The 18,243-nt window shown below is 39.8% G+C and overlaps 1 protein-coding gene across 1 annotated transcript in view; it reads right to left on the bottom strand.

The window, feature by feature from the left end:
- Positions 1-4,269, bottom strand: part of LOC137636559 (protein FAM200C-like) — an 18,554-nt gene extending 14,285 nt beyond the window's left edge. Inside the window, exons 1-2 of the mRNA XM_068368956.1 lie at positions 4,199-4,269; positions 944-2,900 (exon numbers count right to left, since the gene is read on the bottom strand). Coding sequence (XP_068225057.1) covers positions 944-2,900; positions 4,199-4,269 — 2,028 coding nt within the window. The remainder of the gene's footprint in view (positions 1-943; positions 2,901-4,198) is intronic.
- Positions 4,270-18,243: the final 13,974 nt, after the last annotated feature.

Below are 18,243 nucleotides of genomic sequence, written 5' to 3'. Positions count from 1 at the left end.
TCCATTGGTGTTTTCAAGATGGGTTGTTACATCTAGCGAAGCTGAAACTAGCCATTTGAATCATTCTTGACAGGCAATGAGCACTCACATGCTCTGCCTCTGAAATTTAGATAAATAAACTACCAAGCCGTAGAGAAAGGGAGTTATCAAGATAACAGTACATCAGTATTAGTGTTGCCAGACTGAATTTAGGAAAATCTGAGGAATTCTTTCAAAAAATCTGTAGAAATCTGCAACTCATTGGGTAAATATCTGAGGAAAAATCTGTAGAGCTTAATGAAGTTTTGTTATCCACCTTATTCAAACATAACGACATCTGATAATATATGAAGCATGGAGAAGCCTAGACAAGCTACATAAATGGCAAAAAGCAACATGAGTAGACATGCAAAGATTTAATGCATTTTCCCCACAAATATGACATATAATAGTATGCACTTAGCACAAGCAATTTTTACAGCCACTTAGGCAGAAAAAAAGAATATCCAATACAGTGCAGTATAAATCAAAGATATAATTCAAAGACATATATTTAATAGTATGCACTTAGTACAAGCAATTTTTATAGCCACTTAGGCAAAAAAAAAAAAAAAAACTTCCAATACAGTACAGTATAACTCAAAGATATAATTCAAAAACATATAATAGTATGTACTTAGTACAAGCAATTTTTATATCCACATAGGCAGAAAAAAAAAACATCCAATACAGTACAGTATGACTCAGACATATATTGCATTGAAAAACAAAAGACAAGCAGAAATAAAATAGACAAAACTATTCCCACATAATATGTGAAATACAAGGAAGCAAGCAATTGATGCCCTCAAAATTTTAGATACAAGTAGATACATGGAAAATAAAACTGACCATATGGGCTACATGCTTATTCATATATATGACTTCCTGTACTGGCTTTTCTTTCCAGGAGTGATTTGCTTACATTAAAGTCATAGCAGCATGCACCCTTTATAAGCTGTTTTGTATGAAGCAAGCCTGTGATGGTTTCTGTTGACAGTTTGTTTCTCGTCTTAGTTTTCATTCTGTTTATTGCTGAAAAAATTCTTTCAACAGTGGCACTGGAGTGAGGTAAAGACAACAGAGTCTGCATGAAGACAGCAAGGTTAGGAAACATGAGTGAGTTATCACTCTGTCTAGTTAAGCTTACTGTACACCAGAACTTTTGTGGCATCATATCAGGGTTAACATTCATAGAGTCTAGGGAATTGCCAAGCAGTCTCCATTCTGTATCTATGGCCTGAATATCTGTGGCAATAGTTCTAAATGAACTAATCAGCTCAATAATGGAGGGCATTTCTTTAGCAATCACAACTTTTGGGCTCAAGGCATTTAGGGATTTTACTATAGTCATGCAGTCAAAATTGAACCTCTTAAATATCTGAGAGCTAGCTTCAATGTAGAAATCCAAACAACACAATCTAAATCGCTTTACTTCGTCCATATCATAAGTTGAATTTCTCAGTTCCAGTGCTACTTTTACACCAAGATAGATTTGCTCCAGTGGGAGAAATTTTCCAGGATCTCTAAACTGAATCTTTGTCAAATCAGTCTTGTTGAGGTACCCTTGTTCTATGTAACATCCTAAAATGGTTTTGAGTCCAGCTGTAACAGAGTTATACAGGACATGTACTTGTGTTGACTCTGACTGCATTTGCCTGTTTAAATTGTTAAAAACTGGCAGTACATACTCCAAAAAAAGAAGATACAATTTGGTCACAGGATGGCTTAGCCTCTCTAAAATTATTTCAGGTGTAGTTAATCTGTCACCTAGCACAGCATTGGTAAAATATAGCTTAAGTGCCTCATATTGCTCCAGTAATCTTGACACTACCATTTCCAATGACAGCCATCTCGTCTGAGAAGGGTGTAGGAGTTTATGTGGCTTGACATGTACAAACTTTTGAAATTCCTCAAAGTCACCCATTCTCTTTGGACTACAATGAAAATAACTATAAATATTCCTAGCTAGATCCTCCAGTGAACGGGGTAGCTTAAGGCATGCATATGAAGCACACAAGGCAAAAGAATGGCAAATGCATTTCATTACAAATAAATGAGGGATGTCTTTCTTTAGCAGAGATGACAATGAGTGACGTTCTCCCAACATAGAATTAGCCCCATCAGCAGCAAAACCAATCAAATTTTCCTTGTAAGGAATATTGTGCTTACTAAAGAATTCTACGACATGATTATACAATGACGCAGCTGTGGCATCTTTGAGTGGAATCAGCCCCAGAAAACAGTCTTTCACATCATTTTCTACCATTACCCTTGCTACCATGCACAAATGTTTTATACAACCTTTATCAGTCGACTCGTCGACAATTAATGAAAACTTATTTTCTTTTAAATGATTAATCAATTTTGCTTTGTTTTCTTCCCCTGTAACATGATTAATCAGAGCAGTCACTTTTGTTCGAGCACATTTAATTTCTTTCGCTATTTTGGAATCTGGGCACATAGCATTTACAAGTTGAGGTAAATGATCTGCAACTGTCATGGGCAGATCATGCTCTGTTATGAATGCAGCCAACCTCAGTTCAGCTTCATTTACTTTACTTTCATTGACTGTAAGATTAAACATGTTATTAATGGGCCTTTGATTTTGAACTGCTTTAGCTGCATCCTTATGTTTTTTCTTTTCAGCATGCCTCTTCAGATCTGTCTTTCCTGCACTTAGTTTCAGGTGGTTATCACAGGGGATACAGTAAGCGTATTGGTCACCTTTTGTACTGGCTTTAATCCAGCCTTTGAAAATTGGATCACTTTCGAATGCTACAGAATATTTATTGCAGTATCTAACTTTCTTGTGTTTCACTCCCCTTCTTTTCTCTTTCCCTGAATCGTAGCTATCAGATTCTTCATCCATTGTTAGTTCCCTGAAACATGCAAAAAAACTTTACTAACATGCCAATATACAGCCACAATCTCAAAGTAATCGACCATGCAGTGATGTATAAACATCAATGCATATTGTTCAAAAGCATTAAAATACATTATTTTAGAAGAGTTTAGGGTAAAACTTTACTTTAAGGTAGTTTGCAATTTTCGTATTTTTTTTTTTGTTATATAGACTAATCAGTCTAGGCTATATAATATTATAATACTAAGATCGTAGCTATCAGATTCTTCATCCATTGTTAGTTCCCTGAAACATGCAAAAAACTTATCTTTACTAACATGCCAATATACAGCCACAATCTCAAAGTAATCGACCAATAAATTGAGTAGGGTAGCCTATATATCACCGCCAAATGCTCTACCTATCTAGTTAAGCCAGAGACGTGCAGAGGCTACATGATAGCATGTCATCCCAGTAATTAACTAAGCTATCCATTCTAGTGCACATATTTATTAGAATAAGAAACAATAGTATAATTATCTCACCACCTTAGCAAGAGACAAGTGACCACAATCACTCACGAGTAACATCAAGTATGGATGGATCAGTCAGCTGAGTCAGGTTTTGTTTACATGACAACTTGACAAGCCTGTTCAGTGGATATATGGGGAATTTGCCTTTATAACGGTACTCTCTTGTATTTTTAACGTTTCTTTATATTTTTGTGTTGTGTTGTGTTTGAGCTCAGTCTTTTACTTTCTTTCCTCTTATTTTCCAAAATTAATGGATTTCTAGAGTCAACGATGCTACCAAAACGAAAAAATCTGTAGATTTGTGCCATTTCTCGAAAATAATCTGAAAATCTGAAACCAGCCCTAAAATCTGTAGAACCTAAGATTAATCTGCAGATCTGGCAACGTTCAGGCGTATATTCCTGGATAGGGAAGGCTTCCCTATCCAGGAATATACGCCTGAACCCTTCAGATGTTTCCGCTGACAGCGATACAATCATCCCTGGAGTACCTGTTGACATGGAAACGGATTCAGTACACGTGTGCTTGGGTCATCAGAAAATCAAGCAAAAATGAAAACGGCAAAAACTGCTTCCCAAACACCCCAAAATCAGAAGTGTGTATGATTACATGATGTTTATTTGAACTTGCTTGCTTGTGAGATTGCTCAATGCCCCAGCAATTCTTGCTGGACACGGGCTCTTGCGTTGACAGCCCGTCAATGATAGGGTTGCAGTGAAAAAGGTTGGAAGCCCACAGGAGGCGTCCTTCTCTATATCTCTACAGGTAGACTTTATAGAACAACATTGCCCCAGAGACATACCTTGAAAAGTTTACGATATCACGATGACGGTTAATAATTATGATGATGATGATGAGTAGATTGCCACGCATATAGCATGACACGGGCTCTTGTCACTTAAGACAGCCCGTAAGAGGACTGGATTTGTAAGGGGTATACTCCAAGGAGTAAAATTTATATTAATAAAGGGAATTTAAGTTAAAAATAGGAACAGGAATGTTAGGTAAAGGATAGGTAAAGGAGATGAATAGTAAGGATGATGAATGAGGGATGGAATGGAATGGTACAAGACGTGAAATGGGGTAGAAAGTAACCCGAAAAAGGGGACTCCTTTTTAGGCCCACGAAAGAAAGTTTTAGTCAGAGGAAATAGTATTGATAGTAGTAAGTCCCAGTAAGTAAAAGAGACTGAGAGAGGAGTGAAGGAACTTTAGTAGGAGAGAATAGGAGTAGGTTTAAGCAAAGAAACTTATTCCTGCTCTTGTGATGGAAAGGGGGAGGGGGCCGTTTCTGTGCAACGCTCGGACAGTAAGCACCAGAAAGGCCCCCTAAGGATAGGGTAGGAAGAGGGAGAACAGGAAAAAAGGGTAGGAGACAGGAAAAACAAGAGCTGTTTCCTATTGAGGAACACAGCCTTACAATAACTAATCTCCTTTTAGGAATAGGGAATTGGGAAGGAGAGGATTGCAAGGTGAGAAGGATTATCTCTGCTCCGTGGCTGGAGACTGGAACTGTTGCAGGAGTTGCTGGAAGGTGGAGGTTGATGAGAGGGAAAGGACTTTGGTAAGGATCAGGAAGGCGATAGGTATGAGGTCTTGCAAGGTGAGAGACTCAATTGCTTGAGTCAAGGTTTGAGAAGGGGATGAGGATGAGGGTTGTTGCTGGTCCCTTTGGGGAGCAGTTGCAGGTTGGCGCTAATCCTTCTTAGGAACAGTTGCTGGTCGTTGCTGGTCCTTCTTAGGAGCAGTTGTAGGTGTAGATGCAGGAGCAGTTGTAGGTGTAGATGCAGGAGAAGGAGTTGGCTGACTTGGTCTTCTCTGACGAGGAGTTCTTTGTTCTTTAGGTGGTTGAGATGAAGCTGGTTTGTTTTGGTTTGAATAGGATGTATTCTTCATAGCTGCTATCCTCTTGAGACGCTCTGGGCAGCGCTTATTCCAAGCATGGTGTGGCTTGGAACAATTGGGGCACTTGGATGTGGTTTGTCGTCCTTCTTTATGGGCCTCTATGCACACTTCTGTGCTATGTCACTGGCTGCAGATACCGCAGATAATGGGGCCTCTGCATTCTTCTTTATGATGTCCAAAGCGTTAGCATCTGTAACATCGAAGGGGCTCAGTTGTGTATTCCTCGATGGGGAAAGTACCCCAGACTCCTAAGTCCAGTTTGGAAGGAACTGGACCTATAAAGGTGGCAATTAGGCGTCGTACAGGAACGTCATCCTTGCTTGTGCAGCGAACAGCACAGTCAATATTGCTGCACGAGGTAACAATGGAGATAGGCATCGTCACAGGATACCTGGTAATGACTGCCTTCTTCCTGATAAAAGCAGGATCCAGCAGTGTTAAGGTGGGGTCTTCCTGAAGGAATCTGGCTGTCTCGGTGTCCTTGGGATAGATGATAAGGTCACCTTTCCTGTTAGGTCTTGCAGTGAGTTTCATACCAGGCTTGGCAGCCATGGCAGTAACAGAGGCATAAGAGAGCTCGTGGTTTGCCTGTGAAAGTCGAAACTTTGGCAAAGGCTTCATTGGCTGTATAGCTGGTATGTTCTCTTGTATAGCAGTGGCTTCTTGCAGAAGTGTCTGGAGGCAGTCTGTGCAGTTGCAGTCCGTGGAGTGGGCCCCTTGTTCGGTCTCCATGGCGTTGGAGGACTCAGGCTCGTTGGTAGAAGGGATGACTGCTGTTGCACCTGATTGCTGGGGAGTTGTAGGGACAGACAAGGACCAGTCTGTGCTCTCAGTCCTTGGAGTCTCTGATGGCGATGGTGGGGCTGATTCTGGAGCTGATGAAAGTTTCTTAGTCTTTCTTTTCTTGGCAGAGGGTGTAGTCTCTTCCTTGGTAGCTGTCTTGTTAGTACAGTATGTAAGAATATGTTTAGATGCTTCCTTGCACCCCTCACATCTGCATCTGACATGATGATTGTACACAGCTGGGTCGAATGTGAGGGAAGTTTCTTTGGCAACGTGGTTAAAAATGAAGGTACGTCGCCGTTGGTAGGCTATACAGTGGTCACAGTCACAGTCCAGACTATTAAAGTAGTCCTCACAGGGTCTGGAGTCTTCAGGATATAAGTCCCATCCCCGTTTACTAAGATAAACAACGGACATTGTGGTTGAACTCTACGGGAAATGCAGTGAAAATTTCGGGAGGTTACGATGTACATAATCCACGAGTTGTTGTCAGCACTGAGTCTAAACGAACACTGTATTCATGGCAACGACACTGTAGGTTACGTACTGTACTGAAGCCTTACATGTCCAGTGCATAGTTTAAACGTGGGCACATGTACTGTACACTTATTGATATGTTTTAGTATAATCATAAACCTTTTATACTGTGATAGATACCAAGTGTTGAATGTGGGCCATTAGCCCCTCAGTTTGAGGCATAGCCTTCTCAATTTTCTCGTAAAACTCAAAAATAAACTCCGGGAGAAAGGAAACGACCTTTCCGTTTTCTCTTTATTTCCTCTCTGCCCTCTACTACAGATTCAAACAAAGCTTGGGGGAGCACGCAGGTCCCATGGTTCCTTTTTGTAGAAAACTTCACATAAAAAAATAGATAACATTGCGATACAGACAAGACAAATCCATTTAACCAGCAAATTATAAATGTTTCACTTTTATTCTCTTTAAAGCTTCCCCAAAGGTAAAAAAAATACAAATATGTGACGAAAACGGGAGAGGGGAAGTCCCGGCTCCCATCCACTCGGGAAATTAATACAGTTTTCACAATATAATCACAATTCACATGGATTACTCTTTATAATTGTAATGACCCAATCATAATAACATATCAACCTTTCAAATAAACATATTTTTCAATAAATCAACTATTTCGATAATGTCAACAAACCTGGGTGCGTTCTCATTGGACAAACACTACACTTACCAGCGTAAACGAACGTTGGGTGCGTTTTCATAGGACAAACAAACCAACATTTAACATCCTCCCCACCATAGGAGTGTCTCAACACTCCTATCATCATCAGAGCCTTCCAAGGCTATCTTATTACCTTAATCTACAAGTCAAGTTTAATAGGAACCTTAATAGGTCTTCCCTTTCGGGACTTACCAACATTAGACACTAAGGGTGATTCTACAGGCTCCTGTCTAAGATTCTCAAGTCTCTCCTCCTGGGAATTACTACCCATTTCACCCTTCAAATCTGTTATTTCTAGATTATACAAATTTTGCACAGGTCTGGATATAAATCCACGTTTGGTTTTAACCTCAACACTTCTAACAACGCCATCTTTTCCAGGATACAACTTTGTAATAACTCCAAGAGGCCACCTTAACCTTGGCACCCGTTCATCCTTTACTAGTACAACAGAACCCTCTTTAAGGTTACAATTTGGCTTGAACCCCTTCACCATACAAGGCAGGTTTCTAAGATACTCAGTCTGCCATATTCTCCAAAATTTGTCTAACTGACCCAGACGCACAGCTTCTCTTACACACAAATCCTTTGAGGATACACCACAGTCTGGATCATCTACTAACTCTAACTGAAAACCTGCAGAACGGCCAATTAGGAAATGGGAAGGGGTAAGAGGATTTGCGATATCAGGTTCCTCACCTACAAATGTCAAGGGTCTAGAATTAATACAAGCTTCCACCTCATGAAGTGTAGTCTCTAATTCACTCTTGGACAAAGAATTAGTGCCCAATGTTTTCCTCAGTGCAACTTTCACAGATCTAATGAGGCGTTCCCACCAGCCTCCCCACCAAGGAGCATTAGGTACAATAAACTTCAATTGGGGCGTCAACGAGCCATAATGTTCTCTTAACAGGTTGGAGACACTCACAAAGGTTCTAGCATTGTCAGAGTAGAACACTGTTGGAACACCCCGTCTAGCTACAAACCGTCTAATGGCCAAATTACAATCAACAACCGAAAGAGACTCGGTGAGCTCTAAATGAACAGCTCGAATGACAGCACAGGTAAAAAGAAGTATATACAATTTCTTGGATGGAAAATCAATACAAAATAAAGGACCAGCAAAATCCAGACCTGTAACCGTGAATGGAGGAGCCGACTTAACTCTCAACTCGGGAAGTGGCCCCACAGGCTGGGAACAAGCCGAGGCATCACAACGCCGACAAGCCACACATTCTCGACAAACCTTCTTTGCAATCTGACGAAGGCGAATGATCCAGTAACTGTTTCGTAACGTGGATACAAGTGTAGCAACACCAGCATGCTTGAGCAACCTATGCTGGAAACGAACTAACAGTAAAGCAATGTGGGTACCAGGAATTATTATAGGGTGCTTACTCTCAAAACTCAAGTCTGCATTCTCTAAGCGCCCTTTTATTCTCAGTAGCCCATCCTCATCTAGGTAAGGATCAAGTTTAATCAAGGAAGAACCCCTTGGGAGGGGGAGAGATCTACTCAGAGCATTTACTTCCTTTGCAAAGGCCTCTCGTTGCACAAAGTACAGCAGTTGTACCTTAGCCTTCGTCAATTCTCCATAGGTTAAAGGTCCACTTAATTTGCGGGACGAAGGTCTGCAATTCCCAACAAATCTCAGTACCCAACCTACTACATTAAGGGCCTTTGTAAAGGAACTCCATCGGGTGAATTCAAATAAGGGCGGCTCATTTTCAACTGCAACACAAACTGTGTCAGTATCACATATCTCTTCTGAAGGAATGTCCGCCCCCCTGCCTTCCTGATGAGGGAGCGGGGAGGAACAGAGCCAAGGAGGACCCTTCAGCCAAATATCAGACTGCAAAAGCTGCTCAGCAAAAACACCTCGAGATACAAGATCCGCTGGGTTGTCCTTGCCTGGACAATGCTGCCAACATGAAGGAGGTGTCAAATGTTGAATCTCAACAACCCTGTTAGCCACAAAGGTTTTCCATCTATTGGGGTCCCCCTTTATCCAAGCTAGGGCTACTGTGGAATCCGTCCAACATTGAACAGAAACCTCTTTACCCAGCTGCAAGGCGGACGTCACAAACACAACGAGTCTAGCACATAACAGGGCTCCGAGTAATTCAAGCCTAGGAAGGGAAACCCTTTTTATAGGGGCTACCTTGCCTCTTGCAACAACCAGCGATACCTTGAATTTATCCCCCTCAGGCACTCTCACATAAACACAAGCACCATAACCCCTTTCTGAAGCATCACTAAATGCATGGAATTGAACATTAGGAATTTCCTTAAAGGGTGACTCAGAAAACAAGTACCGATCTACTCTAAATGACTCAAGCACAGAAAATCCTACAACCCATAATTTAACTCTGCCTTGCATAGCCTCGGGTAATAGCTCATCCCAATCTAAACCTAATCTCCAGATTTCTTGAAACAGTATTTTTGCATGCATAACAAACGGACATATGAGCCCCAAGGGATCAAAACACCGAGCTATGAGGCTTAACACATTTCTTTTGGTACAAACAATATCTCCAAAGGGGTCCAGGTTCTCAACCTTAAAGGTAAAACAGTCAGGGGAGGATACCCAGTGGAGGCCTAGAACCTTGACACTCTCTTCACTAGAACCTTCAGTTATAGTTAAAGTCTTACAATTAGAAGTACACTTTGACAATGACATACCAGCCTCCTGCAGGATACCATAGGCTTCTTCAAATCTTAAACTTGCTTCTGCGGGACTATCAGCCCCAGATAGCCAATCATCTACATATAGATTCTCATGCAGTTCAGAAACCACCTCTGTGAGAGGGTATTTCTTTAAATGAAATTTTAAGGTGGCATTTAATAAAAATGGACTACTCTTATTACCAAAGGGCATTCTTATAAATCTGAAATGTTTAACATTGTTCCCCTCTTTCAACAAAAACCTATGAACATCACGGTCCTCCCTTCTTACCTTTATTTGAAGAAAAGCCTTTGTAATATCAGCTGTTAAGGCCACCCTCCACCTTCTAAATCTTAACAACACCTCAACTAAATCAGGGTTGAGTGAAGGACCACTTTCTAAACAATCATTCAGAGATACTCCATTACTGCCACGTGCAGATCCATCAAAAACAGGCCTCACCTTGGTGGTTAGGCTCCCTTCCCGTACCACAGGCCGATGAGGCAAATAAAATATAGGATACCCACCTTCCCGTTGATGGGAAGGAATTTCTTCAATAATACCCTCCTTTTCATACTCATTAAACACCTTCATATACTGTTCCTGCAGACAGGGGTTTTTACCTAACCTATTATAGAGACCTTCCAATCTTCTCAAAGCATGATGTTCATTATTGATCAAATCTAATTTCATGTTCTCAGATTTCCATGGTAGGGCCACTTCATAGCGACCCTCTTTAAAACTTACCAAATTCTCAAATTGAACCAAGACTGGGTCAGGGTTCATCGCCTCAGAATGTAGTTCGTTGGGTTTTATGCCAACAGACTCTAGATCCCAAAATTGACTCAAACTACACTCTTGTATATTCTCAATTGCTAACAATTGTACACTTACACCAATTTTACCTTCAGACCTATTAAAGGATCCGGACAAAATCCAACCAAAAATTGTCTCCTGGGCCACAAGCCCTTCATTATACATAACCTGGTTGGGGATCATCATCTTCCAATATAAATCAAGGCCTATCAACATATCAATATGTAAATTTCGATGGGATCCATACTCATCGATCAACTTAAGGTGAGAAAAAGGTTCTAAACACTTAGGGTCCACTTTGGACCTAGATAACGGAGGACCAATTACATCAATCTCAGCAACCTTAAAACTATATTTGTGATCATTTGCCCCTACACTCATTATTTCATAAATACTACACAAATCTGCCTTAGAGGCTTTCCCTCCACCAAAGGCAGAAAATGATAAATACTCAGAAGTCAGCCACTTAGGCTTGACCCGTTTGACCAGTTCCCTTGAAATGTAAGACCTATCTGACCCTGTATCAAACATTACAGTAGCAAATGTGATACCCTGATGGCCTACTACCCTGACTTGGGCCGTCTGCAATACACAACACCTTGAATTAACCTTGTTTTTCACCTCACAAGGTGCTACCCCCACATGGGTCACAGAATTTGACCCCTCTTGCACTGCCTCTACTACAGGGTTATTTTCACTAGCTGCTACGGAGGGTTTCGTTTCAGATCTCCGACATACAAGGGAGTTGTGATTCCCAGTCTTGCACTTTGAACACTTAGCCCAACAGGCCTTGGCATAATGGCTTTTAGATAAACACTTAAAACACAAACGCCGATTACGCACGGCTTCTTCTCTTTCTGCAAGGGGGAGCTTAGTTATACCTAAACACCTTTCACTGGGATGCAGCTTTCCACAGAATGCGCAAAACGTCTTCGAACCACTTTCTTCTGATGAAGTTTGAAGGGCAGAGGCTGAACTGGGAGTGTGCTTTTTAGTCCGTCGTTCTACACTGGGTTCCTCGGATTTTCCAAGGCTTAGTCTCTTGATAGCCTCTGCCCTCTCTCTGCCTTCCACTTCTCGTTGCAAGAACTTCAGCAATCCGTCGAGATCTCCTCTTTTCCGTCCACTACGCGACCAGTCCAACCTTATGTCATGAGGTAACAGAGCAAGGATCATAGGCACCAAGATCCGCCCGTACTGTTCACCCCCAACTCCAAGGGCCTCCAAACTGCGCACATGGCCTACTAACTCATCCTGTAATTTCCGCAAAGAGGACGTGTGAATTTCAGTCCTTGCGCTCCTAGATGAGCTAAGTTGCATTAGGGCTTGAAGGTGAGCTGATATAATGTTTTCTGGATCGCCATACCTTTCTTCTAACAACTCACAGGCTATCTTGTAATTAGCTGTTGTTTGGGTGAGGCCCTGTAGTACACCCCTAGCCTCACCCTCTAAAACAGATTGAAGATACATAAATTTGGAAACAAGAGGCATAGGCTGATCGTCCACAAGTGCCATAAATTGGTCCCAAAATGGCCGCCACTCTGTTATTTTCCCGCCAAATTTCACTAGCTGGAGTTTAGGCAATTGCACACTAAAACCCTCATTACCGACTTCACTGCCTGAATTAATATCTTCACTGGACCTATTAGCAACCAAGTTTCTGTCCTTGCCCAGCCTCTCTAAGGTAACTGCTGCTTCAGTACGGATTTTTCTTACCTCTTGAAGAAAATGGTGGTCTTCAAGTATTCTTCTCTGGAGCTCATCAACATCCTCTATAGAATTCTGGTCTCGCTGAATTATTTCTTCCCAGTCGGCCTTCTTATTATCGTAGTCTTTTACGAGACTTGTAATTTCATGCCAGGTCGGATTACCGGCCATGGCTCTGGTCAAATCTTCTGAGGCACAACGCAGCCATATTGTTGCCTTCTCTCTCTGTAGCACTGCTCTCCTACGTTGATTTATGTCGTTGGGGAATCCAGTAAATTCAGCCTCGCTCTCATCTGATTCCCTGGTCTGGGCACCATGTTGAATGTGGGCCATTAGCCCCTCAGTTTGAGGCATAGCCTCCTCAATTTTCTCGTAAAACTCAAAAATAAACTCCGGGAGAAAGGAAACGTCCTTTCCGTTTTCTCTTTATTTCCTCTCTGCCCTCTACTACAGATTCAAACAAAGCTTGGGGGAGCACGCAGGTCCCATGGTTCCTTTTTGTAGAAAACTTCACATAAAAAAATAGATAACATTGCGATACAGACAAGACAAATCCATTTAACCAGCAAATTATAAATGTTTCACTTTTATTCTCTTTAAAGCTTCCCCAAAGGTAAAAAAAATACAAATATGTGACGAAAACGGGAGAGGGGAAGTCCCGGCTCCCATCCACTCGGGAAATTAATACAGTTTTCACAATATAATCACAATTCACATGGATTACTCTTTATAATTGTAATGACCCAATCATAATAACATATCAACCTTTCAAATAAACATATTTTTCAATAAATCAACTATTTCGATAATGTCAACAAACCTGGGTGCGTTCTCATTGGACAAACACTACACTTACCAGCGTAAACGAACGTTGGGTGCGTTTTCATAGGACAAACAAACCAACATTTAACACCAAGTAAAAACAATATTAGGCAGTAGGCTACATAGTGGGTTAACTATCTGAGCGTAGGCAATGGGCAGTTCGTTGTTGGGTTAGGAGTTATCCCACCCTAAGGCAGAAAATTTTGTAAAATTGTACTGTTCTGTTACCTAGCCCTCACTAAGAGTTAGGTCTGACTGCATATTGATGTGAAAACAGATACTAAAACAATGAAGTATTCCTCAAAAACTGAAAATCCTTAGTAAGCCTGTTTGAAAAAGGTTATGTGTATGAAAAGTTTCATGAATACCATTAAGAATGACTGCCGTAGGTACACCATTCATTCTGATACAAAACAAAGTTTTTGTTTACCACCTTTGTAGACTTACTTTGCAATGGATAGAACTTAACATACCGACTATAATGATAAAAAACAGTCAATGCATATGTGTAACCACTTACACCGTATAACAAATCCATTAAATCTGGACAGATTCGTTCTAAAGGTTTTGTTACTAGAGGCCATGTCTGACACTGTAGCTGTAAAGAACTACTTGCTTCATGTTTTTAACACATGACACATTCACTTACATATTTGATAACATCAATTTGCAATGAAGGCCAATAGAATTGGTTTTCAATAGTGTCAATTGTAGTGGGAATCGCTAGGTAACCTGACAATGATTCATGACTGAACTTTAAAGCTACCTTTGTTAAATTCTTAGGATTTATTGATCTTAAGTGGATGGAGTTGTCAGCTTTATCTGCACTGAGATATAACAAGCCTTCATACAACAGGAACTGAGTAATCAAAGCTCTAGGAAACCTCTTACCCTGTTATTTGCCACCTGTAGAAAGGTTATTAGTTCAGCCAACCTTGTGACCTCTAACTGCATTTCTATAAACTAATTCTTTCTCAGACCGAGATAATCATCCCTACTCTGATGAAAAACAGCGCTTATTAGTTGATATGCCCCCTGAATATTTCTACCTTGAACCAGTAATCCTGCATCTGAATTATCCATCTGCTCATTCTAGAGGAATTGGTCTTTCTCTTAAACACAAATAATAGAGGTAGATGATCGGTGTGAATGGCACCGCAATAAAATGATGGATCCTGCGACATGCTAAGACAATAGCGAGTACTTCTCTCTCAATGGTACTGTGGCACTGCTGAACTGGCAGAGACTAATACTCTGGGCATAATCTTGAATACAAATTGGCGCTGGACGTCGGAGACTGACGAATCTTCATTTGTAGGGGCAGTTGAGGGAAAGGCTGATTCCCACAGTCTTTCTATTTCTTTACTTCTTACAAGTGATAGTACATTAACAGGTACTCCAAAACTGGTACCCTGTAATACAAAATCTTCAATTAGGACAACGATCCTATGCCAAAACAACATGCAATTCGTAGCCTAGGCTAAACTGTACACCTACCTAACCTACTGTTCATTCTGTATAGTTACCCTGGCAAGGCAAGAATGAACACTTTAAGAAAATCTTGGAATAATATTGCATATCTTACTTGACTTTTGGTGGCACAATTCCAACCACATTCAAGATCAGCTTGGTGCAATTTCAATGTATGTAACATTATCGTAATTTAACTTGATAATTCTCTCATTATAAAAGATAACCATAAACAGACAATATCAAGTGTCAGTAAAACATGTAAATTATAACTACAAGAAGTGCACACCTTTTACGAGGGAGAAATTGGTGTTTCACAAAATAATAATAATAATAATAATAATAATAATAATAATAATAATAATAATAATAATAATAATAATAATAATAATAATAATGGGAGCAACATCTTTTCCTCTCTATACTCATCTTTGTTTTCTCTGAGCTCACCTCACACAGCTACGCCTTTGTTTACCTTTTTGCACTGGCGCACAACACTTGATCGTAGACACAACTACTCCTTTTTGCCTACCTTACGCACTGCGTATGCACACTTGTTTTTACATGCTTTTAAACTATGCTTGGTCTGGCCGGGCCCCTAGAGCGATCAAGGTAGTAGTAGGTTGGTGTTGTTTTTTTGCGAAATCATTTTCTGGAATAAAATCAGTCTCAATTGTCAGGGTATAATATCCCATGCAGCTATTTAGTTCTAGATTTCATTAACAGAGAGAAAAGTAATAATGAAATTAATGTTAATTTCCTATTTTGTTTATTAGTGTTAATTTCCCGATCATGTTGGAAAGCTCTTGGCTTTGTTGGCTTTGATAGGGTTGTGAATAAAGCCTACGTTGGCTTGCAAACTTCCAAAAATAAGAATTAACCAAAATAGATACTTTTCTGACTGCACATGCAATGAAGTTTTCAAAAACGTATGGTTTTGAATCTCCCGGAATCTCAAAAAATAAAAAAAATAAATAAAAATATTCTTGGATTTTGAATATTAGGAAAATAATTCAATAAAACTAAGAATATTAAGTTTCATGTCACCATCTGTGAGAGGTTAGCCTCCAATCAATAAACTGCTCAGTTTTACTATCCAATTTTCGAATTCTATCTTTGAAAGGGAGACCATAAGGTTTCCTCCCATTAATAAGACATAATATATAGGCAAGAAGTTCCTCTTCCATCCTTCCTCACTTTCTCCTTCCTCAAATACCATCGCTCAAAATTCCCACTAAAGAGATATAGGGGATTGAAAGACCGAGGTTATCCTGTGGTTAATGTTGGGAAAGGTTCCGACCAAGATGAAGAAAAATGGATTCGAAATTGGAAATGTCCAAACCTGGTAGACTCTTTTGTTCTATCTTTACATTTTTCATACATTGTCGTCAATTTTATGGTCTTTTTATTATGCTATTATATTTATTATCAACTCATAGTTGAAAAGGATTTTGATGAATAGAGGAATCTTCAATTTCGTTTGAAGGGCGCTCATGAATGACAGAGCCAATGGACAGTAACATTGCCTTATCAAGAGGGACAATGGCCTAGAGCAGGGGTTCCCAACCTTTTTGCACTCGCGACCCCTTTGCTAAAAATCTGAAACCCATGCGACCCCCTACTTAGGGTTTACTATCATCACCTAGGATCCAGATTTTCATCTTGTATTTCATATGGGATGCTGGATACATCAAGTTCAGTACAAAATGGGTTCCTTACCAGGGCCTCCTGTTCCTGTGAAAGCTCAGGGAAGAAACGCTTAACTTCCTTTTCTAGAGACTGAAGATGTTCAGTAATCTCATCCTTGAGGAACTGATCCAGTTGGATGTGAGACTCATCCATCACTCCACAAAGTTTTTCAAACCTAGCGATGTTTCCAAGATTTTTGTCTAACAAAAATACAGAAAATCATACAAGTACTAAAATAACAATAACTCACATAAAGATAGGCATCAAATTTATAGTAAATCGTAGCCACTTACAAATCAAAGAGAAAACTAAAACTGTCCGAATAATCGAGTTTGTCTTTAATATTCAAGTCACAAGTGGAGAAGTGAAATAATCCACTCCGTAAATGACGGAAAAAATCTAATGATTAGAAAATAAACAAGAAACTTAAATAAAAACATGTTTCCAATCAAAATGTCATATCACAACAGTTGTTGTTGTTGGGGTATTAAAGCCAACACTTGTTGTTGGCACGGGCCTTTCCCTTGGTCCACACAACAGCATGCTTGCCAGACACAACTCACCTCTACTGCTTACTTATCTCCTTGTTAAGATAAAGTTAAAATGTTGAATAATGCACGCTTTGCAACACTGACTAGTGGTGAGTAATTTACGAGCCGGGTATAAATTTCTTAATGTATACGATAGACACGTAAATAATAAAAAAAAAATGCATGACTAAGAACAAATAGATACACGTGAAACATTGCCAGAAGAGATAAGCAAAAGGTTGTTACTCGAAGGTTTTGCAGGAATAAGTTCTTTTCTATAAATTTCAGTAGTTATGTCAACCAAAAAATATAGAAAATTCAGACAGCTTTTTCATCTATCTCTTGATAACTTTGCTCTTTCTTTTGCTAATAGCTCTACATTAAAAGATTGTTATTCGAAGGTTTTGCAGGAATAACTTCTTTTTATGAATTTTGTCAAACAAAAATACGGAAAATCATACAAGAACTAAAATAACAATAAATCACATATATATAAGTATCAAATTTATAGTAAATCGTAGCCACTTACAAATCAAAGAGAAAACTAAAACTGTCAGAATAATAAAGTTTGTCTTTAATATTCAAGTCACAAGTGGAAAAGTGAAATAATCCACTCCGTAAATGACGGAAAAAATCTAATCCATCGTTTAAGAAAAACCATAAAAACGTCGAACAAAATACACAAACATAAGAAAAAAAGAAATTTTTAAACATGATAAACAAGAGAATAATAATCATCACTTACTTTTCAATGGAGACAATGATGCAGAGCAAGATGATCGGTGGTTACCAGTGCAGAAGAGATGTACTGGTGGTGAAGTGTCTTCTTTTCCCTCACACCTCAGCTTATATCTCCTCCATCTCTTGACGTCAGCCTTAATAATAACTTACCCTAAAATATATTACCCACACAAAAATATACATATGAGAATGCAGCAAGGTATCACACATAGCACACGTTTTGCTTTGCACCGAAACAAAATAAATGTAAGAGCATGAAAAATGTAACTGATGAAATAAAATTAATGTTATCCCAAGCTACTTCTAACAAGGCTACGCGACCCCCCTGCCAAGGCTTCGCGACCCCCAAGGGGGTGGTGACCCACCAGTTGAGAACCCCTGCTATAAGCCAATACATCAAAAGTGTACGTCTAGCAGTGCACCCAGCGCGTAAATTCCTGACGCTCGGAAACTCTTCGAATCGAGCAATGAATGATCTTAATTTATTTCTAATCTTCCTGGCATCAAACCTGTCATGTGAAGAGTAGC

The sequence above is a fragment of the Palaemon carinicauda genome, unplaced genomic scaffold (genome assembly GCF_036898095.1).
Source record: "Palaemon carinicauda isolate YSFRI2023 unplaced genomic scaffold, ASM3689809v2 scaffold327, whole genome shotgun sequence".
Lineage (NCBI taxonomy): Eukaryota > Metazoa > Arthropoda > Malacostraca > Decapoda > Palaemonidae > Palaemon > Palaemon carinicauda.
The sequence above is the reverse complement of the archived record's forward strand: the minus strand, read 5'-3'. Positions and strand labels throughout refer to the sequence as shown.